The 21,050-nt window shown below is 46.3% G+C and overlaps 1 protein-coding gene across 8 annotated transcripts in view; it reads left to right on the forward strand.

The window, feature by feature from the left end:
- LOC118507530 (probable serine/threonine-protein kinase cdc7) overlaps positions 1 to 19,904 on the forward strand; it is a 47,198-nt gene extending 27,294 nt beyond the window's left edge. For 7 of the 8 annotated variants that reach the window (XM_036046097.1, XM_036046103.1, XM_036046096.1 and 4 more), the window contains 4 exons: positions 9,186 to 10,295; positions 15,817 to 16,074; positions 16,145 to 16,222; positions 16,790 to 19,904. In XM_036046097.1, the coding sequence (XP_035901990.1) occupies positions 9,186 to 10,295; positions 15,817 to 16,074; positions 16,145 to 16,222; positions 16,790 to 17,953 (2,610 nt within the window). In that variant the 3' untranslated portion in view covers positions 17,954 to 19,904. The remainder of the gene's footprint in view (positions 1 to 9,185; positions 10,296 to 15,816; positions 16,075 to 16,144; positions 16,223 to 16,789) is intronic. The other variant, XM_036046101.1, reaches the window with a different exon arrangement.
- Positions 19,905 to 21,050: the final 1,146 nt, after the last annotated feature.

Here is a 21,050-nt window from a genome sequence, read left to right on the forward strand (position 1 = left end):
TTCTCTCGCCATTTAATGCGCCCCTATCTCATCGTCTTGGTTGGACCAACAGGGCCTACAAAATAGTGGTTCCGTACGGTGGTTATGATCGTGTCTAAGGCAGCCACATACATTGCCATACACAAACACGCCAGCAAACGTACATGTGTGACACTGTTGAACGAAGGGAGTTCGCAGCAGCTTAGCACAGCAGTTTAAAGTATCTATTCCCCGAGCCTCCATGGGGCATCTCCTCTTCTTGCGAGTCTTGGAGTTGATATGGAGATGGCCAAGAGGCAAAGACTTCAAACACCATCGCAAGAGCTGTGGACAGATGTGAACGAAGGAGGGGCGAGAAGGGGAGATGCAGCTGGGCGAAAGGTCGATGTTAGGGGAGAGAAAGCGCAGAATTAATCCGTTGCTGACGAAGAGCACTTTTTAGCTCTTTTTTACAACCGCTCGGGCTGCTGGATGAGTTTCCCATGGCCTCTATGGACCATAAGCTCGAGGTTACGTTGAAAAACTCCGTCCCGTAATCCATCTTTATTTTGAGACATGCTGATGAGGTTCCAATGCTTCAGAGGGCCACGTTCTTTTTCTGCGAGCAAAGATTATTCCTTGCAGCGTACTTGCTTGGCGATCACAACTATGATATTATGTTTCCTGGGAGTGTTAAAAAAGAATATTGTTTCAAAATACTTTCTTGAGATTGTTGAGAATATAAAACTCATATTGGCTACGTACGCACTATTTAAAAAAAAACTTATCAACAGAGAATCTGTTCCCCAGATCAGACAGTCAGGAAACCGTTCGATCGTCCGAAGATGTACCGTTCGCGTCACGGTTCGATAGGATTCGTGCGAAAATCGTATGATTCTAGTTGTGAGGGCCTTAGCTTTCCAGGGGCCCGGGCAGCAAAAGCACGTTCCATCCAAGCGTGTCATCGAAGAACGAATGGAATCCGAACATTCTAACCGTATTTTGTTTTCTTGCGTTTGCTGGTCATCAACGAACTGCTTCTGCTCCAATAGCAACACGCGTCCCTGAACAGGTACATTAGCCAAGAATTTCCAACAGTTAGACTCAACATACAAACTAGCGGGTCCAATGATACCGTTTAAGCCGTACTTCGGTCCGGCGCGGGATGTCTGTGCGATCAACTGTGGTGCGCTGCGTATGTTGCTTGTGGTAGATAACTGGATCCTGTGCGTTTCAGATGGCGATCGCTAGTACTCGCTGGTTGATCCAATTCGGTGATGAGGATGTTCTGTAATTTGCTGCGTTACACACACACACACACACAAGCACATACGTCGTCCATTTTAGTCCACTGGTTTGCGGTTCTAACGGGTTCGTCTAGCGAAAATCACGTGCTCTGATGAACACGTGGATCTTTGGTAGTGAGGTTCGCATAAAAGCTCTACAAATAGGGAAATAAAAACAAGAGAAGGAGAGTGAGAGAGATAAAAAAATAGAGAAAGATATTCATAACATGAGAACAAAACGTTCCGTCGAGTAGTATCGAATCATTGGTCCAGTTCTAGATGTCCGTCCATGGTGTCTTGGACTGCACTATCGGCTACTCTCTATTCTCACATACGCACCGGTGCGACGGTGGGACCGTGTTCTACCATGTAACGAACGCCACGGGGCACAGCAACTCTCACCGGGGACGGTCTGTGATGTGGTTTGCCCAAGCTTTACGAGAGTAGGTCAAACGGACAGGCGAACCTAGCAGCATGTGCCTGTTCCAGGAAGCCTGTTCTAAAATAACGGATTCTCGCGTCATCGTTAGCTCTCAGTGCTGCCTGCGAACATTGCTGCTGCGTGTATGGAAAATACCACCTACCGGAGATGGACGTGTCTGGCAGAGACCGGGAATTAATGGAAATGGAATATAAAAACTTCCTTCATTCTTCAACGATCGAGCTTTGCTTCCCTCGAGATGATATGCAGCGCGGAGATAATCGGTTCCACGGCAATAGTAATGGAAGTTGCGGAAGATGCGTAGGCGAGTGAGTACGACAATGGGACAAATGTAAAAGAGGTCCATTTGAAGGGTTGGGTCATCCCAGAAATAGAAGGGGGGAGGGGGGAGATTTTGTTGGATGGATGTCTTTGAGGATTTTCGTGCGACACATGGCGCTTAAACAATACATCTTTTTAAGTAAAAAGTGGAGATGGAATGTGAAGCTTTCTATACGATTCTTTTTTATTTATTCAGCTCTCTGGAGAGAGCGAGTATGTTAATAGCAGCTCTGAACACATTTGTGCATTTGTTAGTAATTTCTTCAACGGTCTTATTATTTGGTTTGAATTAAATGCTACTTCCATTCTTCCAAATCAAACTGTGTTGCGTGGTGGATTTTGAGCCAGATTTATCTTACTTTTATGTAACACTTCCACAAATTAAGGCACACGCCGAAGAAAATAAAACGAAAATTGGAAGATGTACTCGATTTTTCGTTCCTCGGTATTTTTCCCTTCCAATAAAGCCTCTCGATTGTTATTGGAACGGATATCGAAACACACACAAACTCAGTGTTCAGTGCATGCCCTAAACGAAACAGAGATACGCAACCTAGTTTTTAAGAAGCGCGTAGATTACGCCTCAAGAGCCACTTATTTCTGAGCTGCAAGATTACTTCCGGTGGTAAAACAATCATAACACTAAAGATTATTAATTCGTGGCATCAGATGAAATGAACAAATTATACTGCAGATGTTTTATTTTTTTCTTAGCGGTTCGATCATCAAGAAAGTGAGGGCACATCGCGCCCTGCTGTTTGTATAAGGGCCTGCCCCGACTGTGACATACGTGCACATCTCTAACGATAGCGCACTCCACGTGCAGGAACATACTAACGGTTCGTGGAAATCAGAGGCCATGGTTACACGAAATCGAATAATTGTTTCTTCAAAAACAAAAGACACAGGAGCCAATCGGTTGGCTTTGGTGAACACGCATGCTAATTGACGATTCAGGTACGTACGACTGCCGGTACGCTGTCGGTTTGCTTATCGGCCTTAAACAATCTGCTGAGCACATCTGCCGGGCTCTGGTTCTATACAGCTTCGAAGTTCTATTTATGTTGGCGCGTATCGTCCACGATAATGGACCCCCGTCGGTCCACGCTTCCGACCGATAGCGCAACGAGCGTTGAGGACCCGCACGCACACAGCATTAAAAGTCCCGAACGATGGTAGTAGATTGCGAACCGACTGAACCGATGATTGACCAGATGGTTGTTGTTCCCATTTTTGCACCGATAGTTCCGGCTGCGATGTTTTGCCTTTCTTATGATATCATTTATCTTTTCACACCATCACATATGCTCTGCAGCCCGGATGAAAGCCGTACGTCCTGCCTTAAGCGAAGTACTTGGGAGAGAATTGCACAGTGCGTTAATCGAATGGCTTTTTATAAATTGGAGTTTTTGAAGTTGGGGGAAGAAACTGTCGAAAGCCATAATATAGAGTACCATTTCCTGGTTGATGCGCTTCTGAGTGTTTACCTTTATGAAACTAGGCGGTGTGAGGGTCGGCGATCCTCCACCATCAGCATCATAATGACCAACATCATCGTGTGATCGTGATGCGCCAGGAGTGGATGTAGATTATTTGCTGACCGTGCTTGATTCTGCCAATAATAACAACTGCAATCAGTGTCGATACGATTTGTTTTCGATTTTCGCATCTTCAAACTCATCGCGCTCCATCACTGAAGATAATCATGCATTTTGTGCGGCAAACTCATGCTACAATGAGTGGAAAGTTTGCCTTCGAGTGCACTACAGTATACTCATGGCGAACCTTACTGGCTGTAGATTGGACCACGCGATCTGCAGTTGAAGAGGTTAAGCTTTGACTTTTCAGCACGAAATTCCCTTGCCTGTTTCGGTTGTTATGCTTTCGGCGAGTGTTAAATAATTTTAATGTGATAATAAACTTAGCTAGACTCTTTCGTGGTTTGGAGCAAAGATTCTTTTTTAAAACAATTCTTTAACTCACTTTTTACCACGCTCAACTCAGTCAGACCTAGCAGCACAAAGCTGAGGTACGTTTGTTTGTGTCGCTTATGGTAGACCTTGAAGATGTGCCAAAATTTTGGCGGCTGTCCAGTTTCAAACTAAGACGCCGAGTCTTTATGTTTACTTTACAAGCGGCAAGCAACCACACAGCCACAGGCCCTGCTCAAGGTGTGCAAACATCGGATTTTTCATAAAAGTTTTGCAAATTTTTTCCCCCAAAAGTTAAAAACTCTCACACGAAACTTTGGCTATTGCCCTTGCGCACAGGAGTTTTTTTTTGTATGTTGAAATTGTAGGGACAACTTACTTGCTTTCCGTGTGAAAATGTGTCCGAGTTTCTTTGTTTCTGTACAATTAAAAAATTGTAAAATAGTTGAATGAAATGCATCATTTTCTCAAAATAGGTAAGAGCGGATTAGTTTTAGCGAGTGTTTAAATAGAAGACGCTTGTAAACACGCAAGACATTCACGTTGACTTGTAAACGTCAAAATAGTGCAAACACTACACAGAATTAATCCTCTACTAATCGCGTCCAGTACGCGTGTTCTATGTGTGTGTGTGTCGGCAATCGCGACATCCTCCCGTTAGGCGGTTAGATTGTGGGAGGCAAACGAGACAATCCGCGATGTTCTCGCTCATCGACGTGACGCACCGCGCAGTCCGATCACGAAATGCCAAAACGTGCTTGGTCTAGAACGAGACAAAAAATAAGCCAATCGGTTTTCTACTTTCTGACCAACTTCCGAAGCCCCATCCCCCTCCCGTTCTGCCACATTTCTCACTGAAGCTTCGGAATGGAGAAAGCTCAAGTTCATTCTTCAGCAGAGTATGCGGGCCACCATCGCGTCTTGTTTTCATTCTCGCCAAGATCGCGCACGATTGCCGCCTTCTCTCACTCTCTCAATGGCGCGCGCGACCGCGATGCTGAAATGATGCGTGAGAACTCTGCCGACTCTCGCAAGACGAGCGCAAGCCTCCCTGAGCGAGACCCGCTTACGCACCGGACCGGTTAAGAACCGTTAGCTTTTACGCTTAACCTACTTTTGCATGTTCTGTTTTGTTCTCTTCATTCTTCATTCTCGTCCACGGCGTGCCGGGTGGAAGCCGCGCTCTTTTTTTCTGTTCTGTTGTTAGCTGTCTTCTTTCGTTCCTTCTGTTATTAACGGTGCTATCTTCGGCGTTCTACCTCCCGGGCCACTCCACGCGGCCCAGTGCTGCTGTAACTGTTGCTCCCTTTTAGGGAAAACCTTGACTTTGCTTCGGCGCGCCAAGTGCGGCAATTCGACGGGTACGGTTTGAGTTCGCCGTATCGCTAGGCCAGGTAACGGAGTTCTCGTTATACAGAAGAAGGGCACGAAAGCTTGTCGAGCGCGTTTGAGCCGCCCGTAATGGTGGAGTCTGCTGAAGAAAGAGCTTAGAACATACACGCACAACCATGGAGCCATGCCTACCAGATCTGGGCGGAATGACGTTCCACATGTGCGCGTAGAATTAAAGCTTTGGATCGCGCGTGTGTGTAAGTGTATGTTTCCCAATTTGTTTCCTCCGCGCATCGCCTCAGCTGATCGCAACTTCGCGTTGGTTAGGGAAGTTTCTTCATCATTTCGTTTCTGCAGACGAATTGCTCTTCGTTGACCCATATCGTGGAAAACGGTACAGGAAATGCTCTTCTGCCAGACCTGCTCCTGCGAATATCTTCTTTGACCGAGAATGGTGATCCAGGCAGAGTGTAAAGTAACTAACTAAAAATAAACTTGAAACTTCTTCCCAAAATCAACAACTCAATCTCCACAATATTCAGCAGCAGTAATAATAGCATGTTTTAGCAGCCAATAGGAGCGCTATAAATCATATCCAACAAAGACACAGACACATCCCTTGTGTCCACGTAAAACAAACGGCATGGTTTGTCACTCTTGGCTGTTTTTTTTGCCGACGTTGGCGCATCGATGTGACATTTATGATATGCACGTCGCAAACATCGAGCCCGCAACCTAAGCTAATCAAATTGTGACGGGTGGATGGGTGCGACGACGTAAGGTGTATGGGTTTCTTTGTCCCCGCGTGGCACTTTCTCCACACGCCTGGGCGAAACCGTCATGCAAACAGCGGACATCGGTATCGATTGATTAGAAAGTGTTAAAGAGTGTAGTTTCACTTTCCGCCACCTATCCACAGCAAGCGGCAGCCAGGTGACAGCATACTTTGGTGATCGATACGTCGCAAAGGTTCCTGCGTTACTGTCGCGGTGGACAGCCACGTTGGTTAGAAGTATCTGTGTGCCCGCTCTGAAGCGGCGAGAAGATGAAGCTGCCGTTTTGCTGTACTAACTATGGCCGTGAAACTTTCGAAAATGGTTCAAGTGTTTTATCTGTTTTCAAGTTTTTGTAGCTTTCTTTTGTCTTTACTCCCCTATTCTCTGACTATATCTTCCCGTGTTTTTGTTTCATGCTTTCTTGGATCTCTAATGGGCTTTTCCCTTCGCCGCTTCGAAAACCGCTCGGATGGGTGAAAAATTAAGCTACTCCGCAGCCCCAGAATCGTTAATCATGTATTTTATGCACAGCCTCTCAGTCTCAACATCGCGCCACTCAAACGGTGTGTTCTTATTTTCAAATCAGACCCGATGCGTTTATTAACTGATGTGAAATATACGGCACGAAAATGCAGAGCCACACACAAATGGACACCACTTTCACTCGCCTCCGAAAGATGCTGAGGCCGCAAAAGGTGCAGCCATTTGAGCCATTTGCGCTGATTGGCGGTGTTGCGGCGGGGTGAACCTGGTCACCAAGCTAAAGCAGCTACGGAAAGATGATTAGACCTGCGGACCCTAACTGGGGTTGAACTGGTGCTTTAGGTTTGATTCTACGATGCGTAGCACTCACTGGACGGACTCCTTCTCATTATCTTGCGCGAGCTTACATGGTATACTTGTTTCGTTAGCTCCGCTTTTGCGCGCGTCGTTGATCACCAAAATTTCTAGCATACCGCCATGCTTTGGTTTGTTGATACATTTTCATGAGGTTTCCGTTTCGATTGGAAGATTTTGGTAGCCGGAGTTTTGGCCGGTTCGCTGATTGCGAGTTGTGTTGATAGCCCCCGTGGTGACCGAGTGCGGGATCGTGTGTTGGTGTGTATCCGCGAAGGAATACAGCTCGCCCCGCTATAGCGCTAATAACAAGCACAATATGTCAAAAAGATGGTCGCCCAGGCAGCCATTGTGGTGCTATAGAGCAACTGCTGATGCACCTCACGGAGCTTGCCCATTTGGGTGATGAATCAGGGTGATAAAGCATGTGCGCGAGAGCAGGAAACCCAGCGCGTTGGGTAATGGCTTGGTGTGGATATATTGGCGGATACTGTACCGCTGCCAAACATGTTGTTCACGCTTATTAAGCGTAACAAACCAACCACCCGCCGGTCAGCGTAAAGTGTGTCAGATTTTTAACGTTTCTTAACGATACAGTCAAAAAGAAACAGCTGCTCGCAGTTCTCAGCCTCTGCAAAGCCAAGGATTTATACATTAGGGAGGGCCTCTAATGCTCTAATATGAGCACACGTAGAATGTAACATATGCGTCGATAAAGCTGGATGAAGGTTTGGAAACGATCGCCACCTTAAATTAGGGCAACTGAAATTAGGGAGAAGTAAACCACATAAAGAAGGCATCCTAACGATAGGATGAACTTTTCTCACAGCTTACAGCTCACAATACTCACTACAGCTCACTCAGCTACAATACTGTAAGCAAATCATCTTTCCGAGGTTCATCTTTTTGTTGGTAAATTCCCCCGCCTCATAACATGGGATCACGACCTCCCTCTGGAAGATAGAGGTTGCCTGAAGAGCCGGTTATTGAAGCTCACTACCTACACGGTACAAGGGCGATCCCAAAAAAAAACTCAACAACCGGACCCTGTAATCGACCCATTTCTCGACCAGATTGTTGCCTAGTTTCGAAAACGCACCGTTTCTATTCCCCCCAGCTTCCATTCGGGTATGCTCCAGTATGATCCAAGGTGATGGGTTGCTTCGAAAGTTCTCAGCATAGCTTATTCTTTTGCGGTCTGCACATGACCCAATTTCCCGCAACGTATAAACATCGACCCAAGCCCACCGATAGACGAGTATTGGTGGAGGTCCCATGAGATGCTAAGGGCATGGAATTAGGGTTTTTTGTGTGCCTTTATAAATACTTTTTTTGGTGTTGTTTCTATGTAAAGTCAAAGCGATCGGTTAGGTTCTCTTGAATTCCAGCATCCAGAAGCATATAAAAGCCGAAATGAAAGGGATGGAGCTGTTTTTATTGTCTTGGTTTCCCGTGTCGTTTTGAGAGATTGATGAGAACGACCTATCTTGTGGAATACGAACAGCGTAGAAAAGAGAGAGATGCAATGGGAAAGATCATATAGAACAACCGACAACATTCCTGCGGGCTGGCAGCTGTTAAGTAGGTCGAACAGGCTAGTTCTCTGGATACGAGCATACAAGTAAAGTCTAACACCAGTACCGACTGGCTGCATCAACATGATCAAGCTTCGAGTGGCAAGTGGCAGCCAATGGGTTTTTGGCTAGTATGCCCAACCACCACAATTCCGTTAGAGCCTAGGTTCGAGAACAAGAAGAACCCATGGTACAAGGTACATCTTCTCGAAACGTTGCCCAACGAATCCGAACCATCATCCACCACGGTGGAAGAACCGGGAATGAATTCTTGCCTAGTTCTCATTTCTCTTCGCGTATGCTTCGTCTGCTTGGTTGGGTCCGTTGCTTTCGCCACGGGGCCGGAACAAATCGGGAACTGGGTCACTGGTAGTAATCTTCTGCCGTGCACCGTTGTACCGTGTGCCGTTGCTTGACCGACTGTGCTCTTGCGGTCGAGTGATTTGGCATTAGCTCGGGGTGTGGTAGTCAGCCGGCGTTGGGAATAAAGAATGGGATCACCGTGGTAAGGAGGATGAGAATGGTTATTGTGGCGATTTTGGGGCCATTTCCTGAACAGCAGATAAATAGTGTTAAAGGTCACCGATTAGATATATATGATGGGAAGATGGGCGAACCGTGTGTTTCTGTTTTCGAGTGAGAGTTAAATTTTGCTAAAGTTTTTTTGCGATCATATACTTCTATCGTTTTGTGTTTCTCACTCTCTCTCGTTCTCTTTTTTTCTGCAGGCGATCAAAATGTCCGAAGAACCGAAGCGCCGCGAGTGGCCATTCTTCAACCTCATGGATGTATACTTCAGCGATCAGGTGAACGATCCGACGCTGCGTCTCTTCTCATCGACTAAGCGGTTCGACTCAGACACACTGGACGATGCACAGTTCGATGACGAGATCATGAACTCGACGGCTGCGGCCGCCATCGCCGCCGCTGCAGCAGCCTCGGCTGCCGCCGCCAACGCCGCTAGTCAACACAAGATCAAGAACGAGCTGATTGCTAGCCACGGTCACAGTGGTGGCAGCATGCTTGACATATCCGACATAATCGGCGATGAGCACGGCGAATCGAAGTTCGATCAGTTCAAGCGGGAAATCGTGCTCAGTCAAATCCAGGAGATTACACGCGCAGGCAGCGGTGGTGGTGGAGGAGGTGGCGGAGGAGGCCGCAAGGAGAAGAACAATAATAATAAGGATCACCACAACAACAACAATAACAACAACAATAATAATAACAATAACAACAGCGCGGGCAACAACAACAATAATAATAGTAGCAACAACAACAGCAACAATAACAACAATGCCAGCAACAACAACAGTAGCAGCAACAACAGCAACCACTCCACTTCCAACAGCGGAAGCAATCCCAACGGAGCGGGCCTCAACGGAACCGGCGTGGGTAGCAATGCGACGCTCGAGAACAAGCATAAGCTGATGGAGTCGCTAAATCTAAGCCCGGGTGGAAGTCACCTGACGACGAGCGGTGTCAGCTCGCTCAGTACGACCAGCAGCAGCAGCTCGGCACGGGATGAAGCGAGTAGTCTGAACAGCAGCCCAACGAGCCACATGAGCAACGGACCATCGAACGGTCCTTGTGGTCCAGAGATGCGCAAAATGTCCAACGGACCGACGGCTGACTTTAGTGCGCTGCTGGCGGCGGCCAACAGCCACACGAACGGTACCCTGCATAGCAACAGTAGCGCACTCAGCAGCACCGATCGTGACACGGACTACGATGACTATGCCGAGCGTTCCAGTCTGTACGACGGTGGCAATAATCATCTGAAAAGCCTGAACCAGAAGCTACTCCATCAGATGAACGAGCATCACAATATCGATCAGGTAAGTCCTAATGCATCTTTGATGTTTGGAGAGGTGACCTTTGAAGGATACTCCGACACAGGACAATCAGACACGACGCACCATTAGCTAATATCGCTGCCTCACTAACGACACGTGTGCTCGCACGCTCACATCAACACGCATCAAAGTTGATTATGAGTATTATTGTACACGCTTGCATAAGCACGAAGGAAAGGAGAAGGATTTTTTGCCAAACGACTTTCCAAAAACGTTGCCGCCGTAGAACGCACGACAGATCGCTGCATGGGGTGTTTGAGGCTTGGATAACCACCCCGAGACGATCGGTGGCAAATACTACAATCAACAGCTCTCGACAGCCGAAAAATGTTTGGCAGTCAGTGGGGTACGATTCGTCGAATGGTATATTCTGTGGCCGCGATTGCGCCATTTGCGATGCTTCGTCCGGTAAACCTTGAGAATGCCAAAAGCGTGCAGAATATCGCTACAGGTTCAGATGTATGAGTGTGTGTATCCCAACCTGCGTGTTGGTTTAGATGGGATTGATAGTGTTTGAACTTTTGCTACGGGGAGCGCACCAGTCTTGCTGGGCGTATTGATTATGGTTGTGGTTCTCCCCGCAAATCGCACCTCTTATGTCATTCGGATTTCGAGCCAGTATGTTGACGTACAGAGCTCGAAATGTACAATCGATTTCGGGAGGGGTCCCTTGATTCGCGGACTAATGATTGTCTACGTGACGTGACAGTCTATTGTTCCGTGCGAGTAGGATAGCAGGTGAAACGGTGAAGAGTTTCGAAATGGGGGCTAGTGTTTCTTGATGTGGCGTGGCTTAAACTGGGACTCTCGCAGGAAGATAGAGGCCCTCGTTTTGGTCTTTGTTTGACTTTAACAAGTTTGTTAACCAACGGCCTGTTATCACTCGCCTTGCAACGATAAGCGACGCATTCGTCTACTGTACACCGAAAAAGGAAGTTACTATTGGTAGGAAGTTTTAAATTGAAAGTGAAAAGAAAATCAAATTTACTTGTCTCCCAAAACAATCGAAGACATGGTCATTTGCATAATAAACCAATAACGTTCGGATGCATCGTACGATCGGGAATGGCTTTGGAATGGCAAGACGGGGAAGCGATGGAAATAGCTTATTAATAGCTTGCGAGAAAGAAAACAGAAATCGCGTTTTTAGCGCTTAGGCCTCGCCCAATACCCAACCAATATCCGACCGCGCGGCGTACGGCCGTTCGGTCGTTCTGAGCCTGGGCGATAGCGCTTTCGCTTTCACCTGCCGTACGTGACACACTTCTTAAGTGGTTACTCAAGCAAAAGTCGTCAAACAAATTCCACCACCCACCGCCTCTTTTACTCACCACATTCTCCCTTCTCCCCCTCTCCAACATCCCTCCACTCACCAACGAAACCGATTATGCTGCAGGTGACAAATGCTACGGAATCGAAAAGCGAGTTGGACGGACACCAATCTTCAACCCATCATACCCCAGCAAAGCAACAAAACGCATTGCTTTCTTTCGCACACGATTTTGAAAAGAATAACAACATCATCTTCCCCAGAAACATTGTTATGCGGTGGGGAGCAAAAGCTGACCACTCCGTGGCTGCCTTGCGATACCTTTGCGCACCGAACCATTCGGAAGGTTCAAAGTCCGCTCGGTTGTTTGTTGATAATACAGCAGAATGGAAGCAGCCGAACATGGGTAGACGCTGAGCCGACGGACAGGGTGGGATGGAAGGCGGTAAGGTCGGGAGGATGGGTGGTGAAGAGAACGTTATGCAACCAACGTCCTTCTAATGCGAGATTTGATTTGGAGTTACCCCACGGTATCTGGCAAAACAAACACTAACACAGGCTTACGTCTGTGGCCAAGACACAATGCACGGAAAAATACAACAACAGAAAAGAGCCCCAAAAAACTACACACATTGTCAGGCGCTCCATCGCACCCTGTCACAACCCCCACCGGCCATGCTAACATGGCAGCAACTAAACTAAAGATCCGTCTCCATCCTGTCCGTTACGCGCGCGCGTCTATCGCGATGTTGATGTGTGAGTGCACCATTGATCTTTATTTTGATCTAACACTCACCGACCAAAGTCGTCCCCTCCGCACCGTAACCGGTACTGCTGGAAATCGATCGGTGACCCATAAGGGGTGTGTATAACACTATCCGGCTGGGCGAGAAGGGTGACGATCGCGCGCGGGGGTTTCGGGGTTTATTTTTCGGCAACTTTCACTTTTTTGCCGCTTCTTCTTCTAACCCGCCCCGCCCGGTGGGTGATGGGCGCACGACGGGAATCGCCGACAGCGCCATGCGTCCGTGCGTGGCGAAGATCGCAAGTAAACCTATTGTTTATATAATTAGAAGTCTAGTCGGGTTTCTCGTACAGCGACGGGCCGTAGGTTGACAGCAGGTTTTGGTGAAGATCGGTGGGTTCGCTTTTAATCCTCCCTTGGGTCCTAGGGCGAAATAAGGATTTGCACCGAAGATGTTATTTAAGTCGAGTTTTTGCATTTTAAATTAGAATCGATTTCACTTTCGGTGGCGGTTGTGGCGTCGGCGTCGTCGACGAACTGGTTTGTGTGTGTTCTGTGTATTTTAATGCACGCAGTTTCCTAAGGTTCCAGCGAGCTGCTGCACATATTTCGGCGAAGCGCCAAGGGTTTCGACTTAATGCGGCCATTGAACCTACGAAAATGAATCCAAATATGTTGTGGTGGAAGCGGTTACGGTTACGACACTTTCCCGTCCATTTCGTCGCACCCTAGAGCCTGGTGGTCTTTGCTGGGCCTGGGAGAAATGTTACTAAAACAAGGAAAAGAAGTAGCTACAGCGGGTGGGTTTGGAGGGGTGCTCGGCGGTTCGAGGGACGGATAAAGAAGTGCACTACCAGCCAGCACTCGATCCGCAGATTGCAGATTGTTGTTGCGCGTTTACTACCTGGCTATGGCCAGGGTGGTTATGTTTTTGTTTTTGCTTCTATCCGATTTTTTGGATGACGTGATCCATGCAGCTAGTCTCTCGAATGTTAAAGAAAAGAAGGAAAGAGATTGAGAGAGGGATTTTTTTATGAATTGTTTTTATTTTTTCATTTTTTTGGCGCGCATGTGTTGATGCTTCAGTCATGAGTGTTGGGGCGCCTCCACTGGAGGTCGCTAGAAAAGCCGTAACGCACTCTTCGAACAACGGCAGGCAACGTTCGGCTGGCGTGATTCCGTCTCGAGCGAGCGAATGTGAAGTCATCTCATCCGTCACGGTGTCGACGAACTTTGGTATCGACACATTCCGGTCAGAAAAATTCGGTACTTACCTGTCCTGGGCCTTCCACCTGTCCGCCAGCTGTTAGCCAGCTTGGTTTTCGATTGAGCTGAGGTTGCTCCAGCGTAAAATACCTTCTGTGAGGTGATTGCGAAAAAGCGGTGGGTACCGTTTTGTCTAGTATAGATGTATGTGTGTGTGTTTGAGTTCTTTTCGGTCATATTGGAACCTTAGGTCGGTCGATCAATGCATTCGAATTCGTTCGTGTAGATACTGCGCAGTATCTTGAAGTTGATGGAGGATCAACTCGCTCGCACCAGTGCGGTCTCACTTTCGCTAGATGGTGAAAATATTCACACCTTTGTCAGAGAAGAAGTACCTTTGGTAGGGAGCTGTAAGACAGAAAAATAATACTCCAACAACAGTACCCTTACAGATCTAACACTAAGATCTGTTCGTGGAAGTTAAAGTTTAAGAGGATTGTTCCAGCCCGAAGGCGATTCCGATCCGGGGAGGTTTATTTCTTTTCCGGTTCTATTTCGTCGCATTTTGGCCGCCGCACGGGTTGACAACTTTCACTTTCGACCTGAAAACGCGAACACCGATTCCGGGACACATGGCACGTAGCTTCGGTAGGTTTGGATGTGGCGTGAAGGAGGGAGACAGGGTGAAAGAGCGAGAGGCCAGAGGAAGGAAGAGAGCGGGGTTGTGCGTCTTTCGAACGGAATGCAAACATGATCGGATGTAAGGAATGGATGTCTTGTTGCGGTCGTTGTTTTCTTCCCTCTTGGGTTCCGTTGACTAATGTATGTAGATATTGATTTTGGCCTGTTGCATGCTCGGTCAGTCAACGGACAACGCCGCACCTGTCGGGTCTAGCAGCTCGAGAAACGGTTGGACGAAGAAGAAACAACGCACTCTGCGTACGCAATCGCAGTGATCGTTTTGATGGAGTAGTGATGGTTTTAGAAGCCATTATTGGAGCCCTACCTGCGATCGCTTAACGAGGCGCTGCTGATGCATCACGCAATAAGTGCGTCTGGTTACGAAAGGATCACGTTCGAGATCAGTGCATAGTGTGTTGAAGGAGTCGCTTTCATATTTTCGAATGCCTCACAGTCTATTATTCTGGAATTATAATATACTATTCTGAGGCATAACCTATCATCCAAAACTTAAATAGAGAAGCATCTTTTTGAAGTATTATTTTTCTCTTACGTTCGTGTTTGTGTTTGTGTATTTATGCACGCGTAATAGTCATCGCTCGATCGCACACATCTCGCGCTCGCCGCAAACGATCTGATGAAACCAAGAAGCAAACACCAAACGACGCTCTTATGTATTGTGCAACAAATAAATAAATTAAGATTTTTTGGACTTTTGCTTTCTTTTCGGGAGCCCCCCCTCGCGAGTGGCTCTACAGACAAAGCAAAGAAGGTAGACGAAGACGGCAAACCCAAAAAGAAAAGGAGAGACGACCACGAGCGGAGTAGCACATTCGTGGGGCTTTCATCTCATCATCCCTCCACGCAAGTCCACGCGAGGTCATTTGCAGTAGGGAGGATTTTCGGCGCTTTTGTAACCGGTTGTGTGTGTGTTGTGCCATTTCGAATAGAGCTTTGTACCTGGTACCTCTTTCCCTGTGCCATTTTCATTCAGAAACCCCACGTACAACCCGGAGCCAACGGATTGGGTTTGGTGCTCGTAGACAAATGCAGGCACCAGCTTTTGCGTTTACTATTTTTCGTCGCTCGTCGCTACCGGCCGTGCCGTAGGAGTGGAGATTCATCCGTGAGAGTTAATTTTGGAAGAACAAGTTTCAGCGTTTAAGTTGAGCGGCTGTTTTTTTTTGTGTACGCCGAAAATAAATGGATACGTTTATTTTTGGGTAATCGAAAATCTTTTTTGCACGCCGCTCGCGTTCCTATGTCTGAACTGGAGAGGTTGGATTGGATTGGTTGTGCAGAGTGTCAAGAAGGAATCGAATAAAGAGAGGAATTTGGAATTAATACATAGATTTAAATCTTATTTAAATAAAATAAATTATGAAGCATTAAACAGCTGTCGATCTATCGTATTAGTAGAGATAACACTAGTCAAAGAAATCGGAATTCGCAAACCGTAGCCTCTTGAAGTTGAAGTGTGATAGTAAAAGAAGAAGCCGCTTTCAACAGCTGTCGACAATGCTGATTTATTCAATATATTTGTATTTTACCAGTACCCAGATAATGAATACTTAAAGATGAACGTATTTCTCCCTTTACAGTACCTGTTATCATGGCGCGGATTCCACGGCAACATGTGCAAAGGCTTCCACAGTCTACAGCGGGACGGGCAGATGGTGGACGTGACGATTGCGGCCGGTGGCAAGATTTTCAAAGCCCACAAGCTCGTCCTGTCCGTGTGCAGTCCGTACTTCCAGAAAATCTTCCTCGAACACCCATCGCAGCATCCGATTCTGTTTATGACCGATGTCAACAGCCATCATATGGCCGGACTGCTCGATTTCATGTACAGTGGTCAGGTACGATACTCTGCGCTCTATGGAAAATTGCATAAATATCCATTCATCTGTTTCATTTCTTGCTTCACAGGTCAACGTCAAGTACGAGGACTTGCCCAACTTTCTGAAGGTAGCAGAAGCGCTACAGGTTAAGGGGCTGCATGGCGAGGTAGGTTCGTTGCCCGCACGTTCGCGCTGGCGTTGAAGTCGTTTGTTTTGGGAACGGAGTGGCATAGCATATCGGTGTGTGTGTGTGTGTGTGTGTATGTGTGTGTGGGAGGAAGGGAGGGGGTTCTTTTCGTTCGGGACGTTTCCGTTTGACGTTTGTGGCGCAGTCGGCGGCGATTAGCTTTCTCTTCCTATTTTTGGGGATGCGAACGCTACGAACTCATCGAACCGTTTTCGGTATACACGAGCTGGGAATGAAAATGAGAGTGTTTTTTGCTTGGTAGTCAGATTGCAACACGGCGAAATCAGATTACGAACCGATGATACCGATTTTGGAACTACAACGCACAATCCACTGCCATGCATTCGTTTTTAAAGATGCTACTCAATGATTATGCTGATTTTTCACACCATTCTTTATGATATTTTCTCCGCTCTTAAGAAAGAGAAAGTTCCTCGTGTTAACGTTTTAAATAAAGTAGAGTTATTTTATACTGTTGGGCTAGATATAATTATTTCCTCTTTTTTGTGTTTCTCCTACCATTGAAACGGTACCTCTCTCGCGCAGAGCACCAACGACTCTGAGGAGCGAGATTATCAGCAGCAGCAGCATCAACACGCGCTGCGGTTGCAGGAACAGCAGCGACTATACCACCAGCAACAGCAACATCAACAGCAGCAACAACAGCTCCATCAGCAGCAACAACATCAGCAGCAGCAGCAGCAGAAACTAGCACACCAGCGTCAACAGTTGCTACAGGTTGCCCAACAGCAGGCTCACGCACAAGCCCAGCAGCAGCACCAGCAGCAGCAACAGCAGCAACAGCAGCAGCAGCAACAGCAAGCAGCAGCCGCTGCCGCTCAACAGCAAGCGGCCGCCGTTGCAGCCGCCGTAGCACATCAGCAGCAACAGTTCCAGCATCATCGCAACAACTTCAAGGAGCTGATGAAAGCGAAGCATGCGGCTGCTGCTGTCGTGCTCAACGAGGACTATCTCAACAACAACGCCGTCAATGCGAACAACAACAACAACAGCAGCAACAACGGAAACCTCAGCAGCAATGGCAACGCGAACGGACCCCTGTCACCTTACGCCAGCAAGAAGATGCTCGACACGCAGAAGTACCAGAAGTACTACTCGAAGCGAAAGCTCGTGCAGCAGTACGAGCAGGAGATGCGAGCCGAGAAGCGTAAGCTGGGCATCGAGGACGTGATACAGGCGGCAGCAGCAGCGAACGCACTCAACCTTCGCCTCAACAATGGCGGCAGTCCGATCGGATCTCCGACTGCGGTCGCAGCGGCAGCCGCCGCAGCAGCCGCTGCCTCCGCCTTGAACCCTCCTGGAACACCGACGAACGGTGGCACCAGTACGGACGACGAACAGCAGCAGCAACCACAGCAGCATGGCCAGCAGACACCGGTGTTGTTGCAGAACATCAAATCCGAACCACAGTACGACGACGAGGACGAAGGCATGGAGGTGGACCAGGACAACAACAACTCGCTGAACGCTGCCAACGCCAACACTGCGCCGCACAAGAACAACAACAACAACAACAACAACGAGGACGATTACTACGGACAGCATGACCAGGGCGTGATAACGACGGGCAATGGCAAAACGATCAAACATTCCATTCTCGAGCCAAATATAGTATTAAAGCAGAGCGACGAATGTCTCACGACTAACAATCAAACGGGTAGCCTGAATCTGTGCAAGAACGTCAGCTAATTGGCGTTCCAGGTCGATCCAAGGATCCAAGCAGCATAGCGGGCGGTGGGTTGCGAGGTTGGTATCGCACGGCCGGCACACCGACAGGATTACAGGAACAGAGGGCGTATAGATGGGATGCATGACTGCGATGATGCGGTAGACTGTAGATAGCTAGTAAGAATGGGGAAATACGTAACGTGTAAGCTAACTTATTTATTGCTGTGTGGTATGTTTGTGTGCGCATGTAGCGTATCCGTGTGACTGTGTAATGTGTAATGTAGTGCTGAAGGCTTGCTTCATCTACGTTAAGCGGGATGATGATAAAGGCTAGGTTGGCTGGTGAAGCTTCGTGGCGCGATCCTTACCTGTTTATAGTTAAATTGATCGATCGCGTTGGAAGATTTAAAGAGAACAATGTAGCACGAAGGCGTTCCTTCGGTCGATCGGTCGAGTAATATTGTTGGCTAGTAATGCTAAACCGAACACAGGTCTCATGAACCGATTGTATCGATGACTCTGGTTGGATATTTAGTATTTTGAGTAGTTATGTTTGTATTATCGTTTTCTTTTATTATTTACCTTTTTTGAGTTGTTGTTTCGTTTCTTAGCAAGCCGGCTAACAAAACAGTCCTGGGACTAAGAAATTCTTGAAGTAGTAACGAAAGACGTAATTTTTTTTTTTGGTTTCGTTTTGGCTCTTAGACTTTCACGGATCCCTAGACCCGGAATGTTGGATCGAAATATTTTCTTCAGTTTTGTGTAATATCATTTAGCGTTGTGGGAACTTATTGTCTACATTATTGTACATGTATCGATCGTTTGCCGGATGTGGATTCTAATAATTCAGGGGTTTATTTATTATTATCTTACATGTGTTTTCTTTTTCGTTTGTTTGTTTTCGTTTTCCATTCATGCATCCGTGTGTGTGTGTGTGTGAGTGTGTTATAACTGCTAGCGCTATTGTTGTTGATTATTTCTTAAAGAACACATGCACAAGCATCGGCAGATGCGTGATTGAGGTAGTGCGTGATGCAAACGAAAGGCATTGCCACCTCGAACAGTGTGACCTAATTTATATGATGTTATCGAAATAAAACAAGCAACATTTAAAAATGTTTACATAAATATACACAAACACATACAGAACACACACATAAACTCATTATTAGTAATGTAAGCACTCAATATCATATAAGCGCATTATTTCCGGCATGCTGGAGTGAGCTTTGTGTCTAGCTGTTAAACTGATCCGTACGCATCAAATTGGTTCCAACCATACCCCAATGGATCAAAAACTCAAACACAACAAAAATGAAAACAAAATGCGAGCTCAGGTGTTCTTCAATTCTTGTTGTTTGCTGTTTTTATTAAACAAAACAAAAGAGAAAAGAGGGAAAGAATGAGAACAAAACGTCCAAACGCTCCAAGAAGTAAACGTGTTTGTATCGGAATAGTGAGCCTCCAGGATGGCCGTATATTTTGTAGAGAACCAGAGCAACAGAGATTAAGATGTACGGCAAGGATCGTAAGCAGGTCGGTCCTGCGTCGGATCGGATCGTTCTGTGCAATTGTGCAATCAACAGAAAACTTAGTGTAAAAGAACATAACGTTCAACCATCCAACGGCGCGGTTGGGATTTGATAGCAAGTAGTCGCAGGAACGAAAGATGTAAAAACTCATACACTTAAACGCAAATCTTTGCATATGCAGCTCCTCTCGATAACACTACGAAGGGAACCGATTTAGTTACTTGTGTTGTTTTTTTTTTTTTTGTTTCGGTTAATTCATCTGCATCATTCATCGCATTCACTTGTATATCCGGGTGTTAGTATTTATTTGTTACTTACGTCTGTTCGCGGAGCCCTTGCACAGACAGGGGCCCGCGAACATCTGTCACCTTTGTTTTTGCATGTAACGAACTAAACTATTGCTTCAAATACACGATTGTTGTTATACATAGTACACATGACCTACGGCTTACGTTTCATTTCTACCTAACGCACCATCCGGATTGTATCGTTTCGAAACGGAGATGGTGAGTGATGGCAAAAACTTTACCCCTTAATACTTAGCTAAACACTAAATGTGGCTCCAAATTGCTCCGCTCATTCTACAAAAAGGTGGCAGCTATCGCTTATTAAAATACGAATCCTACGAGAACTCTATAAGTGGCTAACTTCTTATTCAAACTACTATTGCAACCATGATTACGGCCCTCGTACTACATTACCTGATTTGTTGTGAAATACTAAATAAATAATGAAACATATACAGTACATACACTGAGTAAAAGGTTCGAGCATATGGCTTACTGAAACGATAAAGCTATCGAAAGCGACCATTCTGTGTGTCTATGTATGTGGTCCACTATGTGTGTGATGGAAAATGTGCTAGTGTGCATGATAATGTACGCTATTATCACGCTTACCGGGAGCAGTATTGTTTTCGTTGCAACATTCATGTAAAAGTTGCATACCAATACCGAACGCTTATCGTTGAATGTGTTGATCGCTGTACTTGGGATAATGTTTGGAACACTTACATTCTGCTGCTATACCAATATTCAGTACCAAAAGCTAAGCAAGGTCCGGAAAATGAGCTCACAATTTTCTCGTTAAAGATTTTCAAGGCGATTTGGAAAAAAAATGTTTGCATACATGGACTATAGAATTGACTGCGGCATACATTAAAACACATGAAAGAGTGAGTTTTTAAAACCGCCACTAGCCATCAATGTGTACTAGACGATCAGATGAATTCCACAAAATAGTTAGCCAAACGTACATCCGCAACACAGAGGTGTGTGTAACAAAAAAAAACTATTGTTCAGAGATTTTTTTTCTGTTATTTTTTATATTTGTAGTACAGATTATTACAAAGCAAATATATATACATATACATATATTCTACATTATGACTCAAAATGGCGTATGCTGGTGTTTTATTTCAGTTTCGGTTGCAGTTGCTTTAGCTTGTTAGATTAATGTTAGTTTACAAGCAGAGTGGGACTGTTTGAGAAAGTCAAATACTGGATATGGCTTGAAGGATGACATTTTAAGAAAATTGATGACATGAATGAGTGTTTAATTCGACGATATTTAAGGGATGAACACCG

This window comes from Anopheles stephensi, chromosome 2, assembly GCF_013141755.1.
Source record: "Anopheles stephensi strain Indian chromosome 2, UCI_ANSTEP_V1.0, whole genome shotgun sequence".
NCBI lineage: Eukaryota > Metazoa > Arthropoda > Insecta > Diptera > Culicidae > Anopheles > Anopheles stephensi.